Source organism: Camelus dromedarius, chromosome 3, assembly GCF_036321535.1.
Source record: "Camelus dromedarius isolate mCamDro1 chromosome 3, mCamDro1.pat, whole genome shotgun sequence".
NCBI classification, from domain to species: domain Eukaryota; kingdom Metazoa; phylum Chordata; class Mammalia; order Artiodactyla; family Camelidae; genus Camelus; species Camelus dromedarius.
The window spans coordinates 75,241,203-75,266,991 of record NC_087438.1 but is presented as its reverse complement, the minus strand read 5'-3'; the positions used below and the strand labels follow the sequence as shown (position 1 = coordinate 75,266,991).

Sequence of the window (25,789 nt, the reverse complement as noted above, 5' to 3'; positions counted from 1 at the left end):
CTAGAGACAAATCCATAAAAAGTTTTACTACTTTACTTTTATGTCATATGTTTTATAACCTTAAGAAATGTATGTCTATTTATTGCATTTTTTACTTTAATATGAAAATGTAATTATTATTTGATTACAGGCATCAATACATGAAATACTGAAGCTATAGCTCCAATTCCAGATGTGCAAATTCAAATTAAATGTAAAATTTCAAAGCCTGTCATTCCCAATTGATTCTAATGATAAATAAATAATTCAAAATATCTGAGTTGCTGAGTGGAAGTGTAAAGAGGGTTGCAATCAACCATTTTTCAGCTGTTCTTCCTAGCCTGTTCTTTGTTTCAGAGCAAGATCTGTTTTTCTTAGCTTATCTGATCCTAACACGCCAAGACAGATATTATCATCCCATTTTACAGATAAATGAATGAGGGCTCACAGATGCTAAGTAATTTTTTTTAATGCCCTGCAATTAGGTGCAGAGTTTGAGACTAAAAGCTAGTCTCTCAATTCCTCAATCACTGCTCTACTATCACACTGACCAGAGCACTCCTTGCACTCATCCTAAAACAAGAAGACAACTTAGGATCATTCAACTTGAAGTTCAGCAACAATAGATTAACAAGTTACAGAAGTTCAAATATCAAGGGTCTTCTAATGAAACTTAAGAAAATAACTAATCATGATGTTCAGTTACCTTACGATATCATCTTATGTGTTCTAAAAGCCTATACGTTTCCCAGACCTTGAAATAAATTCATTGTTTTTCATGCTTAGATTTAGTCAGAATAAAATACACACCATAAATCAAATACAGACACACTTATGAGAAAGAACAATACACAGGTAATTTATATAAAGTGACAGGTAACAAATAATTTCTTTCAAATAATGTACAAAGGAATAATTATATTTCAATGTCTCTTTGCATTACGCTTCTCACTCCATTTTCCAATCTAAGAGTAAAAGAATCATACACTTTTATTATTAAAACAGAAGACATCAACTAACCATTTCTAGGAAGGTATCAAACGAATAAGAGTCGTAGAAGCGTTTATCCTTCAAAATAAGCAGCAGTGCAGAATGTCCAATTATCTTCCTTAAATTCATTAATGAATGAAAGAGTCTGTGAACCAAAAATTTTACTAGTCTGAGAAGTAATTTAAATATCTGTATACAATATTTTCAGTTTCTTTAATTATGGCCAAACCACCATTACCTTCATCCTGTAATCAAAATGAAATAAACCTACAACAAATTGGTTCTTTTTTTTTTCAACCTAGAATGGAGTACTTAGAAAAAATGTTAATCAGAAGTTATCACTGACAAGGATTCATTTAAAATAGAAAACTTTCTGAACACACTTGAAACACATAAACTTATTCAAACTACTTATACTTTCCATGAATACCATACCAAATAATGACTAGCCAGCATGAGCTCCCCAAAAGCTCTAAGGCATTTTACCAAAAAGTAATAACTTGATACTTTACTTTAGAAAAATCATTAACAAGCATTGAAATAATGATAAAAGAAGACAAGAGATTAACTCTCATTCACAAGAAAATTCAGTCTACACAATTTAAAGAATTTAAATTCCTATAGAATTCAAATAGATATTTTGCTGAATTTAATTTCATGTTCTTGTTCAAAAGAACTAGAAAAAAAGAAGTTTTTCACAGATCTGGATATAATGAAACTGTCTTTGTCTTTGTTATTTTCCTTTGTCATTGAAGTCGCTAATTGTATTGAAATCATTTATTTATGTCCGAGGAACCAAAGGGATGCTTATGAATCAACTGATTCCAGATCAATTCTGGAATATAATCTCAGCACATTACCAGCTATTGCTGAAGCATTACATATGGCAAAAGAACCTGCCTTTTATTTCCAAGTTCAATCTTGCTTCTTTAAAGGTTTATAAAGCAGGAATCTCTAAGTAAACTTATATTGGAGAAATCTGTAGTGAACTTTGCTATTCATGTTTTCAATCAACCATTAGAATAAATCTGTTATGTTTGCAGAGTGATTATATTATTTTCCCCAAAACAGGAAGCAATTCTGGATCTATGTGTTAAAAATATTTTTGTTGGCATGCAACAACAAAAAAAATTTGTGAAAGAATCAGAAATAACTTATTTTTGCAGAGCATTAAAATTAACTTCAAAGATGTAAGCAATCATGATTAATAATTAAATATATTTACACAGTAAATCTGTAACCATAGGATTAAAATCTTACAGATTTGAGTTCCGACCATAATCCAGCTAAATTTCTCAGTCTATTCAAATGTTTAACATGATAGTAATAAGTGTTCTCACCAGACTAAAAGACCATATAAATGAATGAATACAATTTAGTTATGAAAACAAGTCCCTCAATCTAAGATTACTTTTATTCTCTACATGGAGCTTCACGAAGCAGTCTGAACCTGTAGAATAAAAGTCATGTTCTCCATCAGCTAAAACCTTATATGTATTATACTGCATTATATTTAAACTGAGTGAACGCCACAAATTGGTGTTCGTGTCCTAAAGGAACACATGCAGTCTTCTTATGAGATGACCACTAAAGACAGGTACAGCATTCCCCAAATGCTTTTACAAGATGTATACAGTTTTTTTGTTGAAAATAAAACAAAGCTAAACAGTACACAAGCTTGGGAAAACCAGGAAAGGAAAATTTTCTGTTTCAACATTTTGTCAATGTGGGATTTCTCAGAGCCTCTAACTTCCTAACATGCCCTTATCATATTATGAAGCAGTTCAGGAAACGTTAGCTCTCTAGGAATCACAGCTCTCTAGTTCATTGCCATTGCTTCTGTTTAAAGGAGATGTCATCATGTTTGTCAGTCAACAGTTTCATTTACATGTTAAGAGACTAATGCTTACCCTTTGTTCATTTTTATCTCCTACCTACCTTTACTATAACTTAGGAACCGGCAGACTTTACTCTTCCTGTAACTGATTTCATTACCATTCCTTCTTGACACAGCCACATCATTCACTTTTAAGCTGAACATCCAGATAAATGTACTGCCCTGTCTAATTCATTTTTGATACCATGATTAGAATTAACCTCCAAATATGCCATGATGAATGCTTGCTCTCCAGTTTATAATGATAAAATCTACTGTTGAGAGCATGACTCCAAGAGTCCCTCTTAGATGGCAGAAGAGAAGCTAAAAGGGTCTGGAGCCCTGATGGCATCATGGAGCTGTCATAGCTGAACCAGTGACCTGCAGACTTCTTTCACATGGTGTAAAAATAAGCAAGACAGGATTTATTTTGTTTAGATTTGCTATTATTAGCAGTCAAATGCAACCACTAACTCATTCACCTGTTCATAGAAACATTTCTGCCAACATCTGAATAAAAAGTAGTCAACAATCCAAGAACAAGAGAACACCCAATACTAGCTGCCTCTTCTCTAACTTGTGTTTTGAAATTTCCTGCTGAAAATGTCTGTGCTAATGACTTGATAATTGTTTATGACTTTTCAATGAACTGTGAACTGCTCACAAGGCAAATTTACAAATGTCAAGGACAATTTGAGAATTAGCGTCTTTTTTCTCGAAGATGCAGTTTTGTGTGGGGACGCTTTTTAAAAGCTAAAAGCAATACCATACAAATGGAGGAACTAATGACAGGCTTCTGGAGAGGTTATGAGACAGAAAATGTTCTGTAACAAAAACTCAGTGACCTGTACCCAAATCTCTTTCAATATGGCAGCCAGAGAGAGAACAAGTAGGCAGGGTAGGAGCGTGACTTCTCTATTTCCTCTCAAGAGCTGTGTTCTACTCTGATTCTCAGCAGCCTCACTTTTAAACTCTTAATATACCAAGAAGACAGGAGCAGGTGAAAAAGAAAAATGGAGTATCTGACCTTACTTTCAAAAATGCTTTCTGTGAGAGAAATAACATCATTATCATCTAATGAGTGTTTTCCATTTTAAGCCTGACTCAACCTCAAAAGACAGATGCCAAATACATTTGCTACAAGAAAACTGAGAAGATATTCAAGATACTACCTTGAATATATTTTCTAAGGACTCAAATTCAACTAATGAAATTTCAATAATTTTTTCCAAGTTTCTAAAGGCAGTCAAAATATTGTAACTAAAAATTTAATACCTATTACAATTAGCAATACCAGTTGTGGAACAATTTTTTAAATGTTGACTATATGTACTACATAACACTTTTCACATACGAGAAAAAAAAAGATTCATTTTTTAAATCTATAAGAAAATTGTAGCACATTTTTAATGATTTTAAAATATTATCAAAGCATGATTTGGAAGAAATACTAATCTAACCTACAGTGAAACAATAGGCAAAACTCCTCCTGCAATGCCGGAATCTCCTCTGCACTCATTTGAACGAATGGTAGCCTCGACTCTGGCATGATGAGGGAAATCTCACTATCACAAAAGGTAAGGCTTTCCATCATTGGGAAGCACTGTTTACAAAGCCCTCAGCTACTATGAGCCAAAGCCTGTCCTCACTATTTCTGATCTGCAATATGAAAACTGAGCTTCCACTCCCTCATTCATCTGATAGACCGTCTAGGAGTTGAAGATGCCTTTGACATCAATACCCAGGCTATCCCTTTTCATCCCAGTTCATTATATCATCCACATACGACAAAGTTTCTAGGTTCCTCTACCTCCTGCCTATGCTTCTAGGCCTACTCTTTTTTTGTCAATGTCCCTCTAAAAATATGAGGTATGCAAGAACAAATGTATATGAAATAGGACGAAATTAAATGGCTATATAATGAAGTAGAGCTCTTTACCTTCCTGGATTGTAACTATGATTTATATGATACTCATTCCTTGGTCAAGAAGATAACCCCAATCACCTCACTGTACTTGGGAAAAAATGGGATCTGCTTCATAATAATGTCTTACTACTCCATTTACAGAAATGCACTACAGTAAAAAGTTGAGATAGCTACTACTTTGCCAACAGATTTCTTGTAAAATTAGTGGCTCTAAAAACTTGTGGTTGTTCCACAGCAATACTTACAAGGAATATCATTAATGTGGTCAGATATACATTAAAAAATTTATCAAAAGATAAAAGCTTATGAATCAAAATTTTTGAAGATTTTGTTTTAAGATCACTTTTCAATAATTATATTACCTGGTACCATAATCCACAACCACCCAATCTTTTGCAGTTCCTGTGATGGCATCATGATGTTGAAATAGTCCCAAATTCCTTCTGGCTTCTGTCAGTGCCACGTAATGGGATGATGAAAGAAATTTATTTATCTTGTATTGCTGAGCTTGCTTCAGGGCGAAATAGTAAAGAATTTCAGCAGCCCTAATAGCATAAAACAGTCATTAATTTTCACTTCAAAACATTTTCGTTTACTACCTAAAATATGTGGCACTGACACAATTTCAAATGTGGTTTTTAAAAAATCCACAATCTCAGTATGATCAAATTAAGAGAGATATTGACAATAAACATTTCTATAAAACCACCAAGGTATCCACCTAATACATCTAAATTCTCAGTCATCAAAGAACACATGTCAGTGATTTAAGGGAGAGATGCCAATACCCATTGGCACCAAGATATGTTTATGTAGAACAGAGTGAAAAAACATCTCAAAGCAGTATAGAACTGGTTAAGTGTTTCTGTCACTTCTCAGCAGTGTAGACATATATCATGAACTATACCAGAAATCCATTTATTCTCACATATGTACATTAAGAGCAGAGGTGGTGGTGAAACGCATGGTCACATGAGTGGGAGACTAACAAGCAAAGGAGAGGCAGAAAATGATGGCCCAATAGTTCAGATACAAGGGTTAGTCTAAGCCTGAATGATAACATATAACAAGTATGGACAATTTAACAATGTAAACTGAAAGATGATAAATCTAAAAAAAAAAATGATAAATCACATACTGTCTGATTTATTTTAAAGAATAAAACACTTTAGCATAAGAACAGATTTTGAGCAAGAATATGGGGGTTTACAATTTTCACCTTTACATTTTTTTATCCAAGGACATGGTTCAAGACAGGTTTCTAAAAAGTTCTTTGAAAAGAGACATGGCTTGATGGAGTAAAAAAATACAAGAAAGTTCTTTATGACAAACATGTTAAGACAATGAAAAGAAAAATCAAGGCAGCATGAAAATGTATCAAGACATCTGAGAAAAAGAAGAGACTCAAAGTGCTTTAAAAAAAAAGAATTCCTTTGAATTATTGAAATAATTAAAAGATACTAGATAATCTCCACTTTTAAACTATAAGCCTTCTTAAATTCATGGCATGAGAATCACTATATTGGAAATAAGAAAACTGTATGTGTATATATATGCATGTATACCCATTACAAGTATTCCTGGTTTTGGAAAGAGTACATATACATACAGATATTCCAAAATGTAAAAAGTGTATTTTAAGACTATTTTATTCTTTATACTTTTCTACTTTATACACTTTTTATAACAAATGAGTTTAGGATGAAATGCCATCATAATCAGATAATAAACATTTCAAATAAATTAATTATTCTTTGAAATTCATGTTAACATAAGGCTTATTGTCTTATTTTAAAGCAGCAGAATTTTCAAAATATATTACCAGCAATAATATATTCAAGTAACACCTTAATTATGTCCAATAAATTAAGACTGAACCAATGTTCATAACTCTTTGTCACTAAAAAACACATGACACTAAAAAATCATGCAGTGGTCCAAAAGAATTTCTGTTACTTAGTACTTGCTCTATTTTTTTTATGAAAGATAGTTTAAATAATTTAACAGATATCTAATTAATATTCTATTGGGTAAGAATGCAGAAATCTCTATAATATATAAAAACTATTTTGTTATAAATACAATAATATGCATACATCTGGCACATTTGTGAATATCCCAAAAAAAGAGTCAAAAGTTAGGCTTTTAAAATAAAAGTTACTATTAGTTTGTGATAACAAGCAACACAATGACAGTAAAAATAATAAAAACACATGCTACTATACCAAAGTACAACCGTTAAAAAAATTAATAATTTTTATAAAAGGCTTTCCAAAATATATTGTTTCCACCAGTACATAGAAGAGAACAGATACGATACAACTTTTTATTCTTAATACTGAGATTCATCATGAAAATTAATCATCATGAATTCATGATTTGAACTGAACTGAAAATGAATTCGTCATGAAAATAAACTACTCTCCTGGGCTACACACACACATAGAAAAAGCCTTAAGATTCCCCTGAGGTGGCTTCTTTACCAAAAACATAAGACTCAGTTACTTAGAACTGTACTCTCCACTATGATAGCCATTAGCCACATGTGGCTATGCACATTAAAATTAATTAAAAGTAAATAAAATTAAGCATTCAGTTCCTCAGTTACACTGGTCAGATTTCAAGTACTCTATAGTAACCTGTGGCTAGTGGCTACCACACTAAACAGTGCAGAAATAGAGTATTTCCATCGCTGCAGAAAGTTCTATCAGACAGTGATGGAAAAGTCTACTGAATAATGTGGGTTCAGAGTGTTTTCTGTTTTTCTATTGACTATTCTGCCTTCTCCATATCACTGTACTTTTTCAACCAATCACTCTGTCTCTGTCAATTCACATCTCTTTCAAATTTTCTTCTTCTAAGTAGAACATCACACCTGTACAAATGTGTTTCAAATAAATAAATATGAACTGAGATGGAGTCTCTGAAGTTCTCCCACATATAAAATACATTAGTTTTAGAGTATGTACTTTGACGCCCACACTTTGGCCGCTGAGAGATCCTTTTTGCTACTTTTGACCCTCATCCCTGTTCCATCAATTTAGATTACTGACCTGCAGACACACGATGATGTTGCTGAATATTATCATGGTTTGCAAAAAATATAGGTAGTTAATCAGAAAAATGTAAAACATAGAATACAACTCCCAGAAAATCAAGTACATAAGCTGCTTATCCTTCGAGAAGATTAGTACTTCCAGAACATTACTACCACGTAATAATTTGATTATGGTTTGGAGACATATCTGATTGCATTAAAATTTCACAATGATATTAAACACATCCTAACATTGTATAAATGCTTATTCAAAATTCTACAAATAGGTTATGAAAACATAAAAGAAGGGAATAAATATATGTAGCTGTCTAAAGGTAAATGTACCTTAAATGGGATTCCAATATCCTATCCATTCGTTTGTAAAAGGGTCTGGATGTAAAGTAGCCACTCCAGTAATGATCGTCTCGGTCAGCATAAGTGAAAAAATCTCCACTTAGAACAGGGAACATTGATTGGCTATTCTTTCTATTTGTTTCATCTTCTTTATCCAGTGCATCAAAATAATCTGATATAGTCCCAAACTGTATCTAATTAAAAAATTAAGAACAGTTTCACTTGACTTATTCATGACTACCTTAAAGTTACTTCCAGCACTGAAAGGAAAAGTTTAAGACACGCTTCCAAGTTAAGATGAATAAACAGCTATGACTTTAAAAAACTCAAACACAGGGGGAACAACACTCAGTGACTTTCTTTTACATGCATCAAGTCCCAAATTAAACTAAGAGAAAACTTGTACACCTAAGCAGTTAGAAGAAGAGCTATTCAGAGCTACAAGTTTGTGGATCTGGAAACTCCTTATATCTCTGGAATCTCCAAGTGTGCAAGGACTAGGATATGGAATAATCCAGAGATGAACGAAAGATGGGGGGAGCAACAAAACCAAAAGACACATATTTTGAGTAAAACGTTTCAGAATCCTGGAAGAATCAGTTTTGTTAGCCATTAAGTATTTCATATATCATATGCCCATACCCTCCCCAGCCTCCCCTTCTCCCCAGTTCATGTTCTTAAAATGGAGAAGAGACAGTCTTTAAGAACAGCAGGTCATAAAAAAAAAAAAAAAAAAAAAAAAAAAAAAAGGACCTTCTCTACCAGCAGCTAACACTGAATAGAAGTAAAACACAAAGAGGACAAGAACTGCAAGGTTGACTGTTCAAATGAAAAGGTCTTTCTGACTAATGACTTAAATTACTAGTATATAAATCCATTTTTATGAACCCACACTATCCTATAAATCAAAACATTACACCAGACCTCAGAAGCAGATATTAAAAGACAGTGTTGCTAGAAATAAACAGAAAATTTTGACAGGGAATGTGTTCCTTTTAGTAAGATGCTAATTTTGTCGTTTCTGACCTTACACATACATACATATACATACACACACATATTGAAAGCCATTTAGATTCAGTGTGGCAGAAAAATAATTAAAGTTGTCAGAAACAGTTAGTAGCATTCTAGCAGCACAGAACCTGGATCCAGATGAGGTGGGTTTGCATTCTGTCTCTACCACGTAGCTAACATGTGGTTTTGAGCATATTATATAATGTCTGTAGGTCTCTCTCTGTGTTATAGCTAACAGGGTTCCAAGTAAAATGCTTCAAAACATGACTGGCAAATAATGGTGTAAGTTTTAGCTATTATTTCTCCAATGCAAAGGCAAAATATCAGTGGGAAACAAACGATGATTTTAGTAAGACAAGTAGAAGTTATTATAATCTAGTTGTGATATAATAAATATTTTCAGTATTAGCCAGGATGAAAATATTTTATTCTTGGCAATTTTGTAGAGCAGAGTTCATGTAAGTGATCTAGTGGACTTTCTCACAAACTTAATTCAAACTTAAAGGCTTGAGATACAATCCTCTATCCATGCTAGACCAGTTTCAAAACAATTATTTAAAACAAACTATTCTACAGTCTCTCAGTAGCACAAATAAAGTAAATATCTGGGACACCTGAAAAATAAAATTAAAATATTTAAATGATTTTTACATTAAAAGGCAACAAATTAAATCCTAAACATAATTTTAAACATACTCTTAAACTCTTCTATCAGGACAATATATAGGAAAAATTATATAAATTGTTATGTAAGTGATAATCAATGACAAACTGGCTGTCTTGGCTAGTCCAATGTCAATTTTTTCAGCCATCTAAATCCAATTACTTACCTTCATTTTTTCCTTTCATTGAAAGAAAACAATAATAAACTTATTCTTTCAGCTTAGATAAAATAATTTTTTAAAATCCTACAGAGAATAGATATAACTTGATAAACTCTACAGAGGAAAAAAAATGTTTGAAGATATCTAAGGGCACTCAAAGCAAGCAGGACTGAAAGGACAAAAAATTCTGGAAAGACTAGAAATGCACCAAGGTTACTGGACATAAGGCTAAAATGCAAAGGTTGACTGTATTTTTATACAAGGAATAAGCCATGTTCGTGGATTAGATGGCCTAATACTTGTACAGAATTTAACTGTACTCAAATTGACCCATTACTTTAATGCAATCCCAATCAAAATCCCAATGTGGGTTGGTTTGTTTTTTGGCGTAGACATTTCATAGTTGATGTTAAGCTTATATAGAACTAAAGAGGACTGAGAATAGCCAATGCAATCTTGAAGAGAACAAAATTAGAAGACATACTATCTGATACTAAGATTTATTATAAAGCTGTAATAATTAAGACAGTATGAGGTAAATCAAACAGACAGAACTGAATAGACAATCCAGACACAGACCCACACAAACATTTATCTCACTCATGATTAATGACAAAGATGACACTGCAGTGCAGTGGGCAAATTATGATCTTTTCAATAAATGGTGCTGGCTATTCATATGGGCAAAAAAGTATCTTAATCCCTCCCCTCACATGATTCACAACAATCAATTCCAAACAGACTACAGATCTAAATGTTAAAGGTAAAAAATAAGGCTTCTAGAGGATAGCTTCATAAGAAATATATTTTCATGAACATCGGGTAAACAAAAATTTCTTAAGCAAAATATAACAAGCACTAACCATAAAGGAAAATACTGCTGTATTAGATTTAATGAAAATTAAGAATTTCTGTTCATCAAAGGACAGCACTAAGATAAAACATAAGCTACATAAAGGAGACAACATTTGCTTAACTTTTATCTGAAAAAAAAAAAAGGTTCAATCCAAAATACATAATGTAAATGGTTAAGAAAAAGATATACAACCCAATTTAATTTAAAAAAATTATTAAAAGACCTAAATAGGCGCTTCACAAAAGAGGATGCCCAAGTGGCAAAAAACTTATAAAAAGAGGCTCAACCTTGTTAACTACTAGAAATACAAAGTAAAACCATCACATCTGTCATAAAGGATTGAAAAACAAAAAATCCTGACAATAAACTCTGAGTAAGGAAGTGGATCATTTGACACTGTCCTACAATACAACAGCCAGTGCATCTATTCTGGAACCCCATTTGGCAATATCTACTGAAGTTAAACATGTATCCCAATGATCCTAAAATTCCATCCCATTTTATACCCATAAAAACTCATAATATACATGTGGGCCAAAAAATGCACAAAATGTTCAAAGCAGTGTTACTTGCAACAGACAAAAACTGGAAACAACCCAAATGTCCATCAACAACAGAATGGATAAACTGTGGTATATTTATTAAAAGGATACCAGAAATACTATACTGCATTAACAAATCAATGAACTACTGTGACATGCTACATGTAACAGGAGGTGGATGGATCTCAAAAACATAATGTGGAGCAAAAAAAGCCAGACACAAAATAACATATATTTAAGATTCCCTGCTTATAAAATTCAAAAGCAAACAATACTAATCGCAGTGATAGAAATGACGATAGTGGTTACTTTTGCAGGAATTGGTAATGACTTGGAGGACAGCTGACAGACCCTTCCAGGGACTATAATTGTTCTACATCTTGATCTGGGTGGTGGTTGCATGTGGATTTTAAAACTTAATATAGTTACGGCTTGTGCACTTCTATGTGTATGATACATCAATTTTTAAAATCACTTTCAAAATTGTTCCAGTGGGCAAACAAAGGAGGAAATAACTAAAATACTAATATCAAGATATATTTAGAGATAAAATACCCACATACACAGGCACTCCTCTAATCAAATGTTCATGCATACGCTTCATCTTTTAGGAGATTACAGAAATGATTTAAACATAGGCTTGATGGGATAGTTCTTAATATGGTAGAAATTCAATTGTAAGTATCCTGAATAAACTCAGTATTTTATTTGTTTACTTATTTCATATTATTTAAGTTTACTTAATAAACTTGAACTCTCACTATCTAAAAATTGGTACATCATTAGCTTTCTTATTTCCTAAACAGTAATATCACTTCCTTTCTATAGTATTTTCATAGATCTTTTACTGTCTTAAAGGTTCACATGCGAATATAATAAAGATGTTGGATAATTTTCTCATGTAGGGTCCAATATATGACTCTTGGTTGAATCCTGACTCACACAAAGCATCTGTTAAAAAAAAATGCTTTTATGCGATCAGGAAAATATGCATCTATCTGATACATGATATCATTAAATTACTGTTCATTTTTTAGATGTGATAATGTTATTATGACCGTATTTGTATCAAGAATCATTATCATTTACAGAAACATACTAAAATGGTTATAAACAAAAATACATGACCTCTGAGATTTGCTCCAAAATAATTTCAGAGAGAGGAGCAAGATGACAGCGGGGCACAGCTGAGACAAGAGTGACCTTGAGTTCATGCTGTTGCTGAGTCACAGATATGGGAAGCGGGCCTGGGCTGTGGGGGCAATTTATGTTATTCTCAAAACTTTAGGGTACATTTTAAATTTTTCACAAGGGAGGAAAAAAAAAGAGTGAGAACTAGAGACAAATGATTAATTTTAGAAGGCTTCTCATCTAAGAAAAATGCTAGTGTCGTCTCTGGATACAAGACATTTGTTTGCAAAATACTTGACATGTTCATCTGCATCTGCCAGTCACACCACTAAATCACAGGATGCAATTGAAAGAGAGAAGAAACAACAAACTTTCAAAGCTGGTGTGAAAACAGGGCATCAGTGGAAAACGAACATCACAATTTAGCAGGTGCATGTTTTCAACCACATAAAAGTAATACCTCTTCAATCCTCAACAAGTGGGAAGTAAAGGACAACTTCAGAAATGGGACAGCAATATAAGATTTCCAATACAATTTTCCTCTTCATGAATTATACTTTTACAGAAGAATGACATATTCTAAGAAATACTGGGTTGTGGGACAAAGAAACTAAGGCTATTGTGTTTTAGGCCTGTTTAATAATGAAGGATCAACTTCAAATACAGTATTAAAATAAAATATTTTCTCATTACCTTAACATTATAGTGAGAATGAGAATTCAAATAATCAAAGAGCAGTTGGTAATTCTTGAACTGATGGTCCCATTCTGTGCGCTCACAGTAGCGGAAATCATCTCCTAGCGGGGCCAGGACAACTGTTGTACGGAAAAGCTTCGACTTCTTTCGGTACTGATCTAGAAGCATCTCAGCCCTGCCGAAGAAAATGGGAAACTAGGAACATTACTAAGAACAGAAAAATGGGACAACTCATTAAAAAGTGTATTGTATTACATTAAAATAAAGGATTGTATACATTACCTATATTCTAGCTTAGCATAATTTATGAGGCAGATTTTTTTAAACTACCATACTAATACTCATCATCCATTTAAAATATTCATAAATTCTTATCAGAGGGGAAAACGCATAGTTTTCCAATGGGTTTTCCTTAGAGAAATAAAGTCACAAGCCAGCTTGGGCAGATAATTACTGGGGCGTCAATGCCCTCCTAAAGGCCAGCCACAGAGGATGGCTCCCAAAGAGCCTGTGTTGTGAAATAATTTAGTCCAGGAAGACAGTGAAGATTTCTCATCTGTTTGAACTTTGAAGTTTGCTTTGACTTAATATTCCTTTCTCTAATTTCATCTAAAATTGCCTAAACATAAAAAGGTATTTTGAATGAAATCAATTATAGAACCTTATTTCCTTTCCCAAAGGAAGAAAATCAATTCACTTACTAGTTTTCATCAATAATCTCAGTATTTGTCATAATGTCCTTCTTAATACCGATCAACAGATAAAGCTTAGGAGCTGAATGAGTTATTTTGGTTTCTAACCCATGACTCAAAAGGTCAGCTAAACACAATGTGGTGAAGTGCTTTTATATTTCATATTCTCGTATTCTGCAGAAAACACTTTGTGAGATGCCGAATTGGGGCAAAATTTGAGGAAGTCTGGGAACACAAACTAAGGTGAAGGACTTCCGAAAGTGAAATTAAACAAGCAGATGAACCCAGAGTAGTTCCCCATGTGTGTAACGCCAGAACTTAAAAAAACAGTGATAAACGACAAATACGCTTTTTACGCAGTATTCCAGCTTTCACTGCAAGGATTATCCAGAAGCAAACTCAAATTCACAGTATAAAAATTTATGACCAAAAACTCAAAGGACATCAATGATGGAAAGAGGCATTTAACAGAAATTATGAGAAGAGCATTTAACTAAATTTAGAATCTTATATGATCTTTTTATATTGATAATCTTTGAAACTGCTTTGCAAATATTAAAATAGCAAAAATTTAATAACATGGTGAGTAAAATATAACTATAATATTCTTATATAACATATAATGCTTAGTTTCCTGAGATTAGCATTCAATACAGTACTTAATTTTTACTAGTAATTTACTAATATTCCACATTTTCCAAAAAAAAATTTTAGGTTATTACTTACAATTAAAAAACACACACACAATGAGATAATCACACAGAAAGATATATAAGACCAAAAGAAATAAGAGAAAAAATATATATACACATATAAACCACAGATATGATATACTATGATTGAATATCCAACTAGATCTCCCAGATAACCAGCAAAAAAAAGGGATATGTGATCATTTAAATGCATCCCAAGGTGTAGTATTAGACACACCATATCTTTCATGTATACATGTAAAACACATAAAAGGAAAGAAATCACAAACATTAAAGACGTGCCTTTTCATTCAGCATCTATCCTAACTCCCAAGCTCCTGCTCAGAAAGTGTCAACACTGGGGAAGCCAAGGGACCAACCAACACTGCTTGGCAGGTAGTGGACACTCACTAAGTATTTGGTAAACTAATGACAAATGCATTGACCAACATCACATTTAAAGATGTGCAGCTGCAATTTGCTCTTCACTTACACTACCAGGTAAGAAAGGGCAACTTAACTAGAACCAAGAAAAAAGAATTCCCTAAACATTGTATCATCTGACATGTAAAACATCATCATATGTAAAATATACAGTACTAAACCAAAAACTGAACTTGATGAAGAATGGTATTTCTTTATCTGCAAAGTAGAGGAACCTGCTGAACTGAACATACTGAAGATATCATTTACACAATATAATTAAATTTCACGTCCCTTAAGGTATTAAAAAACCAAGTGTCATTAAGCTGGAATGCTCATGTTTGATCTCCACTTATCACAACATCAAAAGGAAGGTGATAATTGCATGGGAAGTAATCGGTGGAGTTAAGACCTCAAGACTTATAACAACTTAAAAAAAACTTTGTAAGTATTATATAGATTCATTCATCTGTATCCCTGGTGCCTGGAAACCACTCTGAGAATCACTGGCACTGACTGAACACAAGGTATGTTCTTGGCGGGTATTTTTGGAAGAGTTACATGACACCACAGAAGGATTATACAGAATGGTTCTCAGGTACTCTCAGCAGCACTCAAACAAGAAAAAGAGGGGCCTCACAGTATCTGTGGGTGCACTGGGATTCCCCATCCAAGTCATCTGGCTACTCTTCAAGAAGTCTCTTATCCCCAGACATCTGAGCTGAAAGGAGTGTAAATACTATTCAGGGACAAACAGCTGTTTTCCCAAGTAGACAGGCGTGGACCTCTCTCCCTCCAACCCCACCACCACTTCCTTTACACTACACCTTTTGCCACGTAATATACTTGATTATTCTCTTATGCCTAACTAGCCCGACCCTAGAAAGCAGGCTGTTCAGGGTCTCTCTAGGAGTCAAAAAAATGAAACTGGGTTGATCCCTAACCTTGGGAAATTACAAAAGCCAGATTTTGATACAAAGGATTCATGGCTTCAAAAAGGCTACTATGCTAAAAGACTTCTGTGTCTGTCACAGTGAGAGGCTCACACTGGAATATCTTCCTAACAGCCACAAGATCCACTCAAGGAAAAGAGACCCAATCTCATTTTCACCCTCACATATACTATTCTAAAAGCAATTTTTAAAAAATAAATAGATTTGATTGAGCACAGAGTAATAACCTTCCTTTATTTAAAAGGCTATATTATTTTTCTAGCAGAGCTGAGTAGTTTATATTACAACACAATGTTTTATTTTAATGCATTACATGCTACTAACTTTTAAGTGAAGAAATTAAACTTTAAAAGCACCAAAATTAGAAGTATGGGTAGCTTGGTTTAATGAGATGCTTCCATCATTAGAATAATTTTATTCTAAGAAATAAAATTCATTCTTTTGATTTTTATTTAAAAATCTTTCAATATAAATATTCCTAATTAAAGTATTCCTAATTAAAGTTTTCCTAAATCAAAAACATCAGAAAGATGCAAAGATGTGTATTCATCAGAAATGGGCAGCATTCACTATTATTGACATTGTTATTAAGGGAACAGATAATTACACTCTTTATGTGTTCCATTTCAATAAATGAGTCTTTGCAGTTGGGTTGCTTTTCTCACCAATTTATACAATAGAGACCATAAGTTTTATTATCAACAAAAGTACATGAAATCAATCAAACACAGTAGAAGGCTTTTATAATGAGGGCAAAGGAGATGGTAATAACAGTGTATTATAGGTTATCCATTGTATATTGATCTACTATTGTTCACATTCCATTAAGTTATAACACACAAGACACACAGTCAAAGTTCCAGCATTTTTAAGATTTTGATCTAGTTTGAATGAATACCTTGAATAAGGATCATGTTGGCTGCTAAAACCCATTTACTCAACCCTTCAGCAACAAGCAAGTACTGCTTGTTGTCTTACAAAATGCATTATTTTCATACCTGTTCTGGACATTTCCAGGATATATTGTTTCTGGGGGGACTCCCCAGGGACAACCGTATCTGCCTCCGGGAAGCCGTTTAAAATCAAACTGGCAGCATATTTTAGGATCAGGTCCGCAAGTATGAGGGATGTCATAGCTGTAGAAGGGCATCATGTGGCAAAAAATATCTGTGACAGATCCCAGATCTAAAATAAAGAGCCAACAGACAAACCTGCATTTATACATTTTCTTTTCCCAAAACTGTTCAAAATGCCAGTACTTTATACATATACAATGCAAGCTCTACCCTAAACCAACAACCCCTTTAACTACTAGTACATACAGCCCAGCAGCATTTAATGACGACCAGCCAGAAGGAAGATACTCACATCTCAGCCTCTATCTACCTCTTCTATCTAACTAGGCTGAGACAGAAAAGCCCCATCATAAAGCAGCATCTGCTTACCTGGAAGGATATAAACTGAGCAGACACAAAAGTTATAACTGGTTCATCCAAAATTATGGCCATGTCTATCCCTGGCTGCCAGCTCCTGTCACATCTGTTCCTACCTCAGGTAAGAGGACACCCTGAGAGAGACCATTAGCTGCAGAGGCTGAGTTAGAAAAAGAGAGGAAGGGAGTAAAAGGGGGAAGGGAAAGAATAAAGGAAGAAGGGGAGGGAGTTGTGAAATACTGAGAAAATACTTGTCTCGCAGTGACAAGAAGGAAGTGCACCCAGGAGAGTTTGTGAAGCCTTCCTGATGTTCACCAATAAAAGCCAGTATGACTTCATTAGAGGGAAAGTAGAAGTAATTTTCAAAAGCAAAAACAAGAATAAAAACCAAGCAAACAATAGAAATAAATCAAGCAGCAGTTCCTGATGCAGAATTGTTTTGAATTGAAAACTCAATGCCAGTTATGTGTGATAACACTGTTCTTGAGAGGTCAGGAGCCTACCACCAAGTGAGACTGGACAATTTCACTAGGAGTTACAAGTGGCTATCTTTTTACGATCCTGACCTGTAGATAACTCTTCCCCTTTACATACGGATTTTGAGTTCTCAGCAATGGGTATGTATTACTTTTATAATAAAGACAGACAATAAGAAAAAACAAAAAAGCAACATGTATCTTTTAAGAACTGAAAACAACTGCTTCACTAAGAACCAGAACACATAAAGAAGCTCAACTTAATTCCAAAACATAGTTTTAAAGCAACATGTCCAAATCTATTGGGTGAGTCCTAAAATGTTCCAGTTTTATCTCATATTCCATTTCATTAAAATAATCACCAGTTCTTTTCCAAATTTTAAAGCTATTATAATCTGTATATTTCTGTGCTGTAAGTTGTTTCACTGAATCACATTCACAACTGTGACACCACGGATGCAGGTCACTAATGCTTGCTGTCTGCATAGAGGTTGTCACAGTCCGAGAACTGCTGGCAACTCCCCACTTGTTTCTCCTATGGATCAAGGACTATCTCTCCCTTCACCCTACTACTCAGCAGCTCATTTACACATTTCAGGTCATCTACTGCATTTGGTGGTGTCTATCTTTTATCAAAATAGATTATAATTGACTTATAGGCAAGGATGCTTTCTCTATTTCTTTTTAGCATGGTATTAAGTACATAAAAGTACCCAGTAATTTCTTGCTAACTGATATTTACGGGCAATTTGAATGTAAGCAATAGTTTAAGTAGGGCTTCTTCAAACTAATAATCCTTGTTTTAAAAATTAATATGCTCCTTTGCAGTCGATCAAATTATACAGAATACAACCCCCTACAAGGTCTTGTTTTCCCTACAGGTTTAATTTTCTGGGATAAAAAGTTACATAGCTAATTTGTTTCCTTATTGAAAAAACAACAGTACACATAAGAAAGATACTGTTTAGGTTTACAAATGATTTTTCCAAAACACTTCAGGAGGGTCTAGATTACACAGGGAAAAAAGTATGATGTAATGCAGTAATTTCTGAACATTGCTTTAGCAATTAAATTAAATCCTTTTTTCAGATGAAATCTTACTGAGAACTCAATTCTGGGATGGCAGTGTATTAGGGTTAGGCACCTGGGCTTCAGAACTACACAGAACTGGATCCAAATCTTGGTTCTGTACCTACTACCTGTATGATTTTTGACAAATGGCTTCACATACTTAAGCCTCCATTTCTTCACCATTTAAGGGGATAATAATAGAACCTAATTTAAAGGACAATTATAAAGATTCAGTGAAAGAGTGGGTATAAAGCATAATACACAATGCACGGCCCAAAATAAGGACTCAACAAATAAAAATTAGTAAGAAAACAAGGTGTTGTGAATTATATGGGGGTTGAAAAAGGCAGACGCCTCTCAGGAGGCCTAACTGTGTTCAAGTCTCCCCCAGCAAAGAGCAGCAGAAGTATGTCCTTGGAATGCCTGGGTGACCACAGAACAGTGTGAAAACGAGCAACAAAGGTAACAGGAGGGCTGTTCTAGGAGGACAGAATTAAGGTTTTAAAAGGCAGTTCTTACTAGATGCAGAAACAGGAGAGACAGAAGAAAGAAACACTGGCTAAATATGAGTATATGACTGGACATCAGTTCTAATGCATGTTGAACTTGGTGACAAAACAGTTACTTTTAAAAACAGAAGCAAGGGAAAGCATTATTTGCAAAGACTAATTTCTTATATTTATTTACTTCCTTTTGGCTTAAAAAAGAATCTACACTGTTCTATAGATATCTTCACCACTGCTTAAAAGAATCTTGACACAAATATATTGGAAAAATAATCATCTGTATCTTTAGTTAACCTGATTTTCAAGACTGACACCCTGAATAAAATCCATCACCACATGAGTTCATAACCCCTGTGAAATAACATCTAAGTAAGATCTTCAACTTTCATCAAATCCTACATACCCCAATTCTGTCTCCAAAAAAACTCCAGCGTTTTATGCAATGCAAAATGTTTTTTAACTGCATAATGAACCCTCTGGATAAGCATGTGAGAAAATCCAGCACGTTTTAGAAGATAAGCCATTGTTGGTGAATGTCCAAAAGGATCAATAGCCCAACCAGACCGAGGTTTCACTCCTGTTGATAAAGAAAATAAATGTTATTTTTGTAAAACAGATAAATGAAATAGAAATCACACACATTCAGACCCATCAGAGTTCCTTGGTCTCCTGGATTCTAAGATACAGGGGCTGTCTGTCCAGCATCACTCTTGGTGAGCACTCCCAGCAGGACACCCTGAAAGGAGGAGTCTACCACTACCACGTCCTCCTGGACAGGGTGACTCACACTGGAAGTTATTCAGTTGGAGCTGACATAAGCACTATGTCATCTTATAGATATCAGAAAGCTAGTGCACTCAAACAGGACCAAGTCACTGCTCTCTAGAATCTAGCAGTCCTGTCTCCTGCAGAGCTGCATAACCCAGCTACTCGCTGTCATACAACACAGAAAAGTAACCTAGCTCATTTCACCTTTTATTCCCCAACCCCAACAATAGGATCTGTAGGCTATCTTTTATATATCCTACAATAGCCCCAAATCATCTTATTATAAAGTAGCAGAACTGGTCAAAGTAAATGGATACTTCATTAAATCTTAAGACATTTTGATGCTGGTGCTTTCTATCTTGAAGAGGTCAACAGAATTTTTCACACCTGACTCAAAACAATTATAGGAACAAGGGACAAATGATATATATATCTCAATTTCAAAGAGGATAAAATGAAAAAAAAAGTACAGATTATAAACGTACAGATTAGAATTAATGAAATAAGATTGTTCACTGGGCATTATACAAATCTGATCTTCTGTTTATTCAGGATTCTCAAAGAAGGCTTCTACATACAACCTATAAATCGACGTAAGTAACATTACTGTGCATACTTTTTTTTTTTTCACTCAAACACCTGTTTCTCACCTTCCATACACCTAAGACTAGGAGAGGCCCTAGGATTACAAAAATGAGTTAATCTTGATCCTGATTCCAGTTGCAGAGATTATCATGCAAATAGGTATAACACAGAATAACAGAAAAGAGAGCAGAGAGAAGAACTCTGCAGAAAATACTGAAGATTAACACAGAGATGGGAAGCCAGGAAAGGAGACTGAGGAGGAAAAGTCAGACTCTTGGAGGACCAAGACTATGTGTCAGAACTCAAAGAACTGACCATATAAAATTTGTGCATTTCACATACATAATTTACCTCCAAGAATTGTAAAGAAATCTCAAACTCTGTCTAGTAATTTTGTTTTTTTGTGGTGGTACAGATATAGCAATTCTGAAACTCTCTCCCTCATGTATTCCAGGACTGAGCAAATTAGGATAAGAGAGCCAAGTTTCACACTGTTAAGAAAAGGAACAACAAAATAAGTAAATGTGAGAGAGTAGAATGTAGTTTATGATACTGAATTGAAATAGGAGATAGTAGTACTAACTTATGAATAAATACATATATATATATTTAAACAAACAATACATATATAAACATATACACACACATTGCCTTGCTCAGTGCACTAGGGGAGGCCTAGATGCAGCAACACCTCAGTACCAACGAGCATACCTTAGCTCCTGGCTCTTGACCTCTAAATGCCTTGCTCAGTTAAAAATGACTTTGAGACAATGGTTTATACCAGGGCTGAGGTCAGCAAAGTACAAGATTATGCAGGAACATATCCTTGGGTCAAAGAGTCAAGGGAACACATTACAATAAGCCAGGAGATAGCTTGAAGGGCTTCCACTGCCCAAATTTAGGACAATTGGGGTGTCAAAATAAATAATGATAGTACTGGATTACAACCCACTGAATAACATAAGAATCCATGAGCTCATAAACAAATAGGAAATAAAAAGAAAAGCTCTTCCTTTTAGCAGAATGCTAACAAATAATTATAGAAGGAACGACAGAGTTAGGAAATCATCACTGGATCCTGAAACTAAAACATGAAAGTTTGATAAGGAACAAGGGATTTACCTATTCTTAATGTATCTCCTACAAATTAGTTACTAATTAGGAAGAGGGGACAGTACAGTGAAGAAACTTAAAAACTACAACTTAAACAACTGACTGAGGACATCGTCACTAACATGGGAGCAAAGCTATATCCCGGGCCTCCTGATAGGATGCAGTGAGGACAACAGAAAACAATGGCAATGATATTCTAGCAATAAACAGATTAGGTTAGATTACACAGATAGATCAGATTAACCTCAAGCTAATCATAAGGAAACAAACTCAAATTAAGAGGCTTTCTACAACAGAGGTCTGTACTCCTCAAAAATATCAAGGTCAAGAAATCCAGAGAAAGGCTGAGGAACTGTTCCAGGTTAAGAAGACTAAAGAGACATGACAACTAAATACAATACATGACCCTGGGTTGGATCCTGGACTAGGAGGGAAAAAAAGGAGCTTTTATTAAAGAACACTGTTGAAATAATCGACAGAATTTGAATATAGCCTATGAACTAGATTGTAGTATCACTGCTAACAGTCTTGATTTTATATTATCTTCTGCTTACCTATGAAAATACCCTTATTTCTTAGGCAGTAACACAATGAAGTATTGAGAGATAAAGGGTCAAGATATCTCCAACTTACTCTCAAAGTGTTCAGAAAAACATGCATGTGAATCTAATTAGTCATCCTTTGGTATCCAAGGGAGATTGGTTCCAGGACACCCAAAGATACCAAAATCCTTGGATGTCAAGTGCCTTATATAAAATGGTGTAGTATTTGCATATAACCTACACACATCCTCCCACATACAGGCATACCTCAGAGATATTGTGGGTTCAGTTCTAGAACATTGCAATAGAGTGAATATTGCAACAAGGTCATACAAAGTTTTTGGTTTCCAGTACATATAAAAGTTATGTTTACTGTAGTCTATTAAGTGTACAATAGCATTATGTCTAAAAGATGTGCAGACCTTAATTTAAAAAATACTTTATATGTGGAGAAAAGGGAACCCTTGTTGGTGGGAAATGTAAATTGGTACAGCCATTATGGAGAACAGTGTGGAGAATTCTCAAAAAATTAAAAGGAGAACTACCAAATGACTAGCAATTCCACTCCTGGGTATTTATCTGAAGAAAACAAAAAAACTAATTTTGAAAAGATATATGCCCCACCCAAGATATGGAAGCAACCTAAGTGTCCACAGATGGATCAATGAGTAATGAAAATGTGGCACAATGGAATCCTATTCAGGTGTATAAAAGAATGAAATTTTGCCATTTTCAACATCAATGGAACTTGAGGGCATTTTGCTGATGAAACAAATCAGACAGAGAAAGACAAATACTGTATGATTTCCCTTATATGCAGAATCTAAAAAAACAAAACAAAATACCAAACAGAAACAGGGTCATAAATACAGAGAACAAACAGGCAGTTGCCAGAAGGGAGTGGGCTGGGAGGAGGAAAGAAATAGGTGAGGGAGATTAAGAGGTACAAACTTCCAGCTGCAAAATAAATGAGTCATGGGAATGAAAAGTACAGTGTGGGGAACACAGTCAATAACTATGTAATATCTTTGCATGGTGACATAATCTTATCTAGACTTACCATGGTGATCAATTTGAAATGTACAGAAATATTGAATCACTATGTTGTATAACAGGAGCTAACATAGTGTTGGAGGTAAATTACATTTCAAAAACAAACAAACTCATAGAAACAGACAGCAGATCTATGGTTACTAGAATTGGGGTGTGGGGGGAACTGAATGAAGTCAGTCAAAAGGTACAAACTTCCAGTTTTAAGCACTAGGAATGTAATGTACAACACAATAAATATAATGAACACTGCTGTTATAGGTTATATATGAAAGTTGTTAAGAGAGTAAACCCTAAGAATTCTCTTGACAAGAAAAAAATTTTTCTGTTTCTTTCATTTTGTGTCTATATGAGATGAGAGATGTTCACTAAACTTACTGAGATAATTATTTCATGATATATACAAGTCAGATCATTATGCTGTATACCTTAAATGTATACAGTGCTGATACCAATTAAATCTCAATAAAACTGGAAGAAAAACAAAACAAAATAAAACTTTACTGCCCCAAAATGCTAGCCATCACCTGAGCCTTCAGTAAGTCATAATCTTTCTGCAAAAGCAACATAGATCACTGATCACAGATCACCATAACAAACATAATAATGATGAAAAAGTCTTAAACATTCCAAGAATTACCAAAATGTGACACAAAGACACAAAATGAACAAATGTGTGTAAAAATGACACCAATAGACTTGCTCAACACAGGGTTGTAAGAAACTTTTAGTTTGTAAAACATGCAGTATCTGAGAAGCACAGTAAAATGAGGTATGCCTGTAATTTAAATCATCTCTAGATTACTTATAATATCTAATACAACATAAATGCTATGTAAACAGTTGTAAATACTATGTAAATATGATGTAAGTAGTTGCTACGCATGGCAAATTCAAGTTTTGCAGTTTGGAACTTTCTGGAATTTTTTTTTTCAATTTTTTTCCATCCATGATTGATTGAATTGTCAGATGCGGAACCAGTGAATACTGAGGCCAACTATACAGGATATATAGGAGCCCTTTCCAAATGTTATCATGCAACTCTTCATAAATTTGAAATTAAATCAAAATTAAGTTATGAAATAAAAATGGAGTACATGTTGTCCCAAATAACAAGGGCAGAATAAGCTTACAAATAAGCATAAAGGTCAATATGAAAGGCTCTAGTGATGACGGAGATTTCAGCACCACTGGTGACCTTTTCTATGTCAAAAATCACTTGATACACAGGAGTAGCAACCTAGCTACAACAGGTTAAAGAGTCCCTGAGAAGTGATGTAGAAAAAAGAATGTTTAACTATGTTTTTAAAAACTGATATGAAAGGAGGTGAAAGCTAGGGAGAGACTTACAGAGGAACCCAGTATTTTCCTTGGTATAAACAAATTTTTTTTTTAAAGGGATAAGTGACAAATTTAGGGAAAAGTGTACTACAAGAAAAATCCAAAATTTTATAAAGAGGGCCCATCTACCAATAAAACCAGGAAAGATTTTGTGTCTTCATGCAAGAGTAAGATTGTCAAAACATATAAAAGTAAAATACAAGAAAAATTCCAGGAAAAAAATCATTAAAAAGAGTAAAACACACCACTCATATTATAACAAATCTAATAGACTTAAAAATTAGAACATAAGTATTATAAATAATATAATTAATGAAATCGGATTTTTCCAAATATATTTAATCTTTAAGCTTAAGGGAAGTCAGAGAACAGTTACAAAATGGATATTCTGGGCAAATGACAACTTTTAAAAGCTCAAGCTTAAAGTTTCTAATGGTCAAATTTGTATAATAAAGTTCATAAAGGCATAAATTAACAATCAAAGACTAAACAATTTAAAAAGTATCCCATAACCAAATGTAAAAATAAAGTCTCCAAAACAATACATTGTTCCAAACTGTTTAGAAAACAAAACTGAGAACACTAATTATAAGGCGCAGTCAAAGCTACAATAAGGAACCTCATATTCTCAAATGCGTTCACTAAGTGTAAGAGTTAAAACTATAAAACTCCTAGGAAAAAATACAGTATCAATCTCTACAACCTTGGGTTAAACAATAATTTCTTAGCTATGACAACAAAAACGTAAGTGGCAAAAGAAAAAATAGATAAAATGGATTTCATCAGAATTAAAATTTTTTTGCATTAATGGTTACCTTGAAGAAACTGAAAAGACAACTCACAGAATGGACAAAAAAATTGCAAATCATTATCTGACAATGAACTTGTATCAAGAATCTATGAAGAACTCTTACAAAT

General features: G+C 33.9%; 1 protein-coding gene across 1 annotated transcript in view; it reads right to left on the bottom strand.

The window, feature by feature from the left end:
* MAN2A1 (mannosidase alpha class 2A member 1) overlaps positions 1-25,789 on the bottom strand; it is a 152,532-nt gene that overhangs the window by 69,785 nt on the left and 56,958 nt on the right. Inside the window, exons 6-11 of the mRNA XM_010987526.3 lie at positions 19,876-20,049; positions 16,985-17,171; positions 13,224-13,401; positions 8,155-8,357; positions 5,135-5,317; positions 1,000-1,114 (exon numbers count right to left, since the gene is read on the bottom strand). Coding sequence (XP_010985828.1) covers positions 1,000-1,114; positions 5,135-5,317; positions 8,155-8,357; positions 13,224-13,401; positions 16,985-17,171; positions 19,876-20,049 — 1,040 coding nt within the window. The remainder of the gene's footprint in view (positions 1-999; positions 1,115-5,134; positions 5,318-8,154; positions 8,358-13,223; positions 13,402-16,984; positions 17,172-19,875; positions 20,050-25,789) is intronic.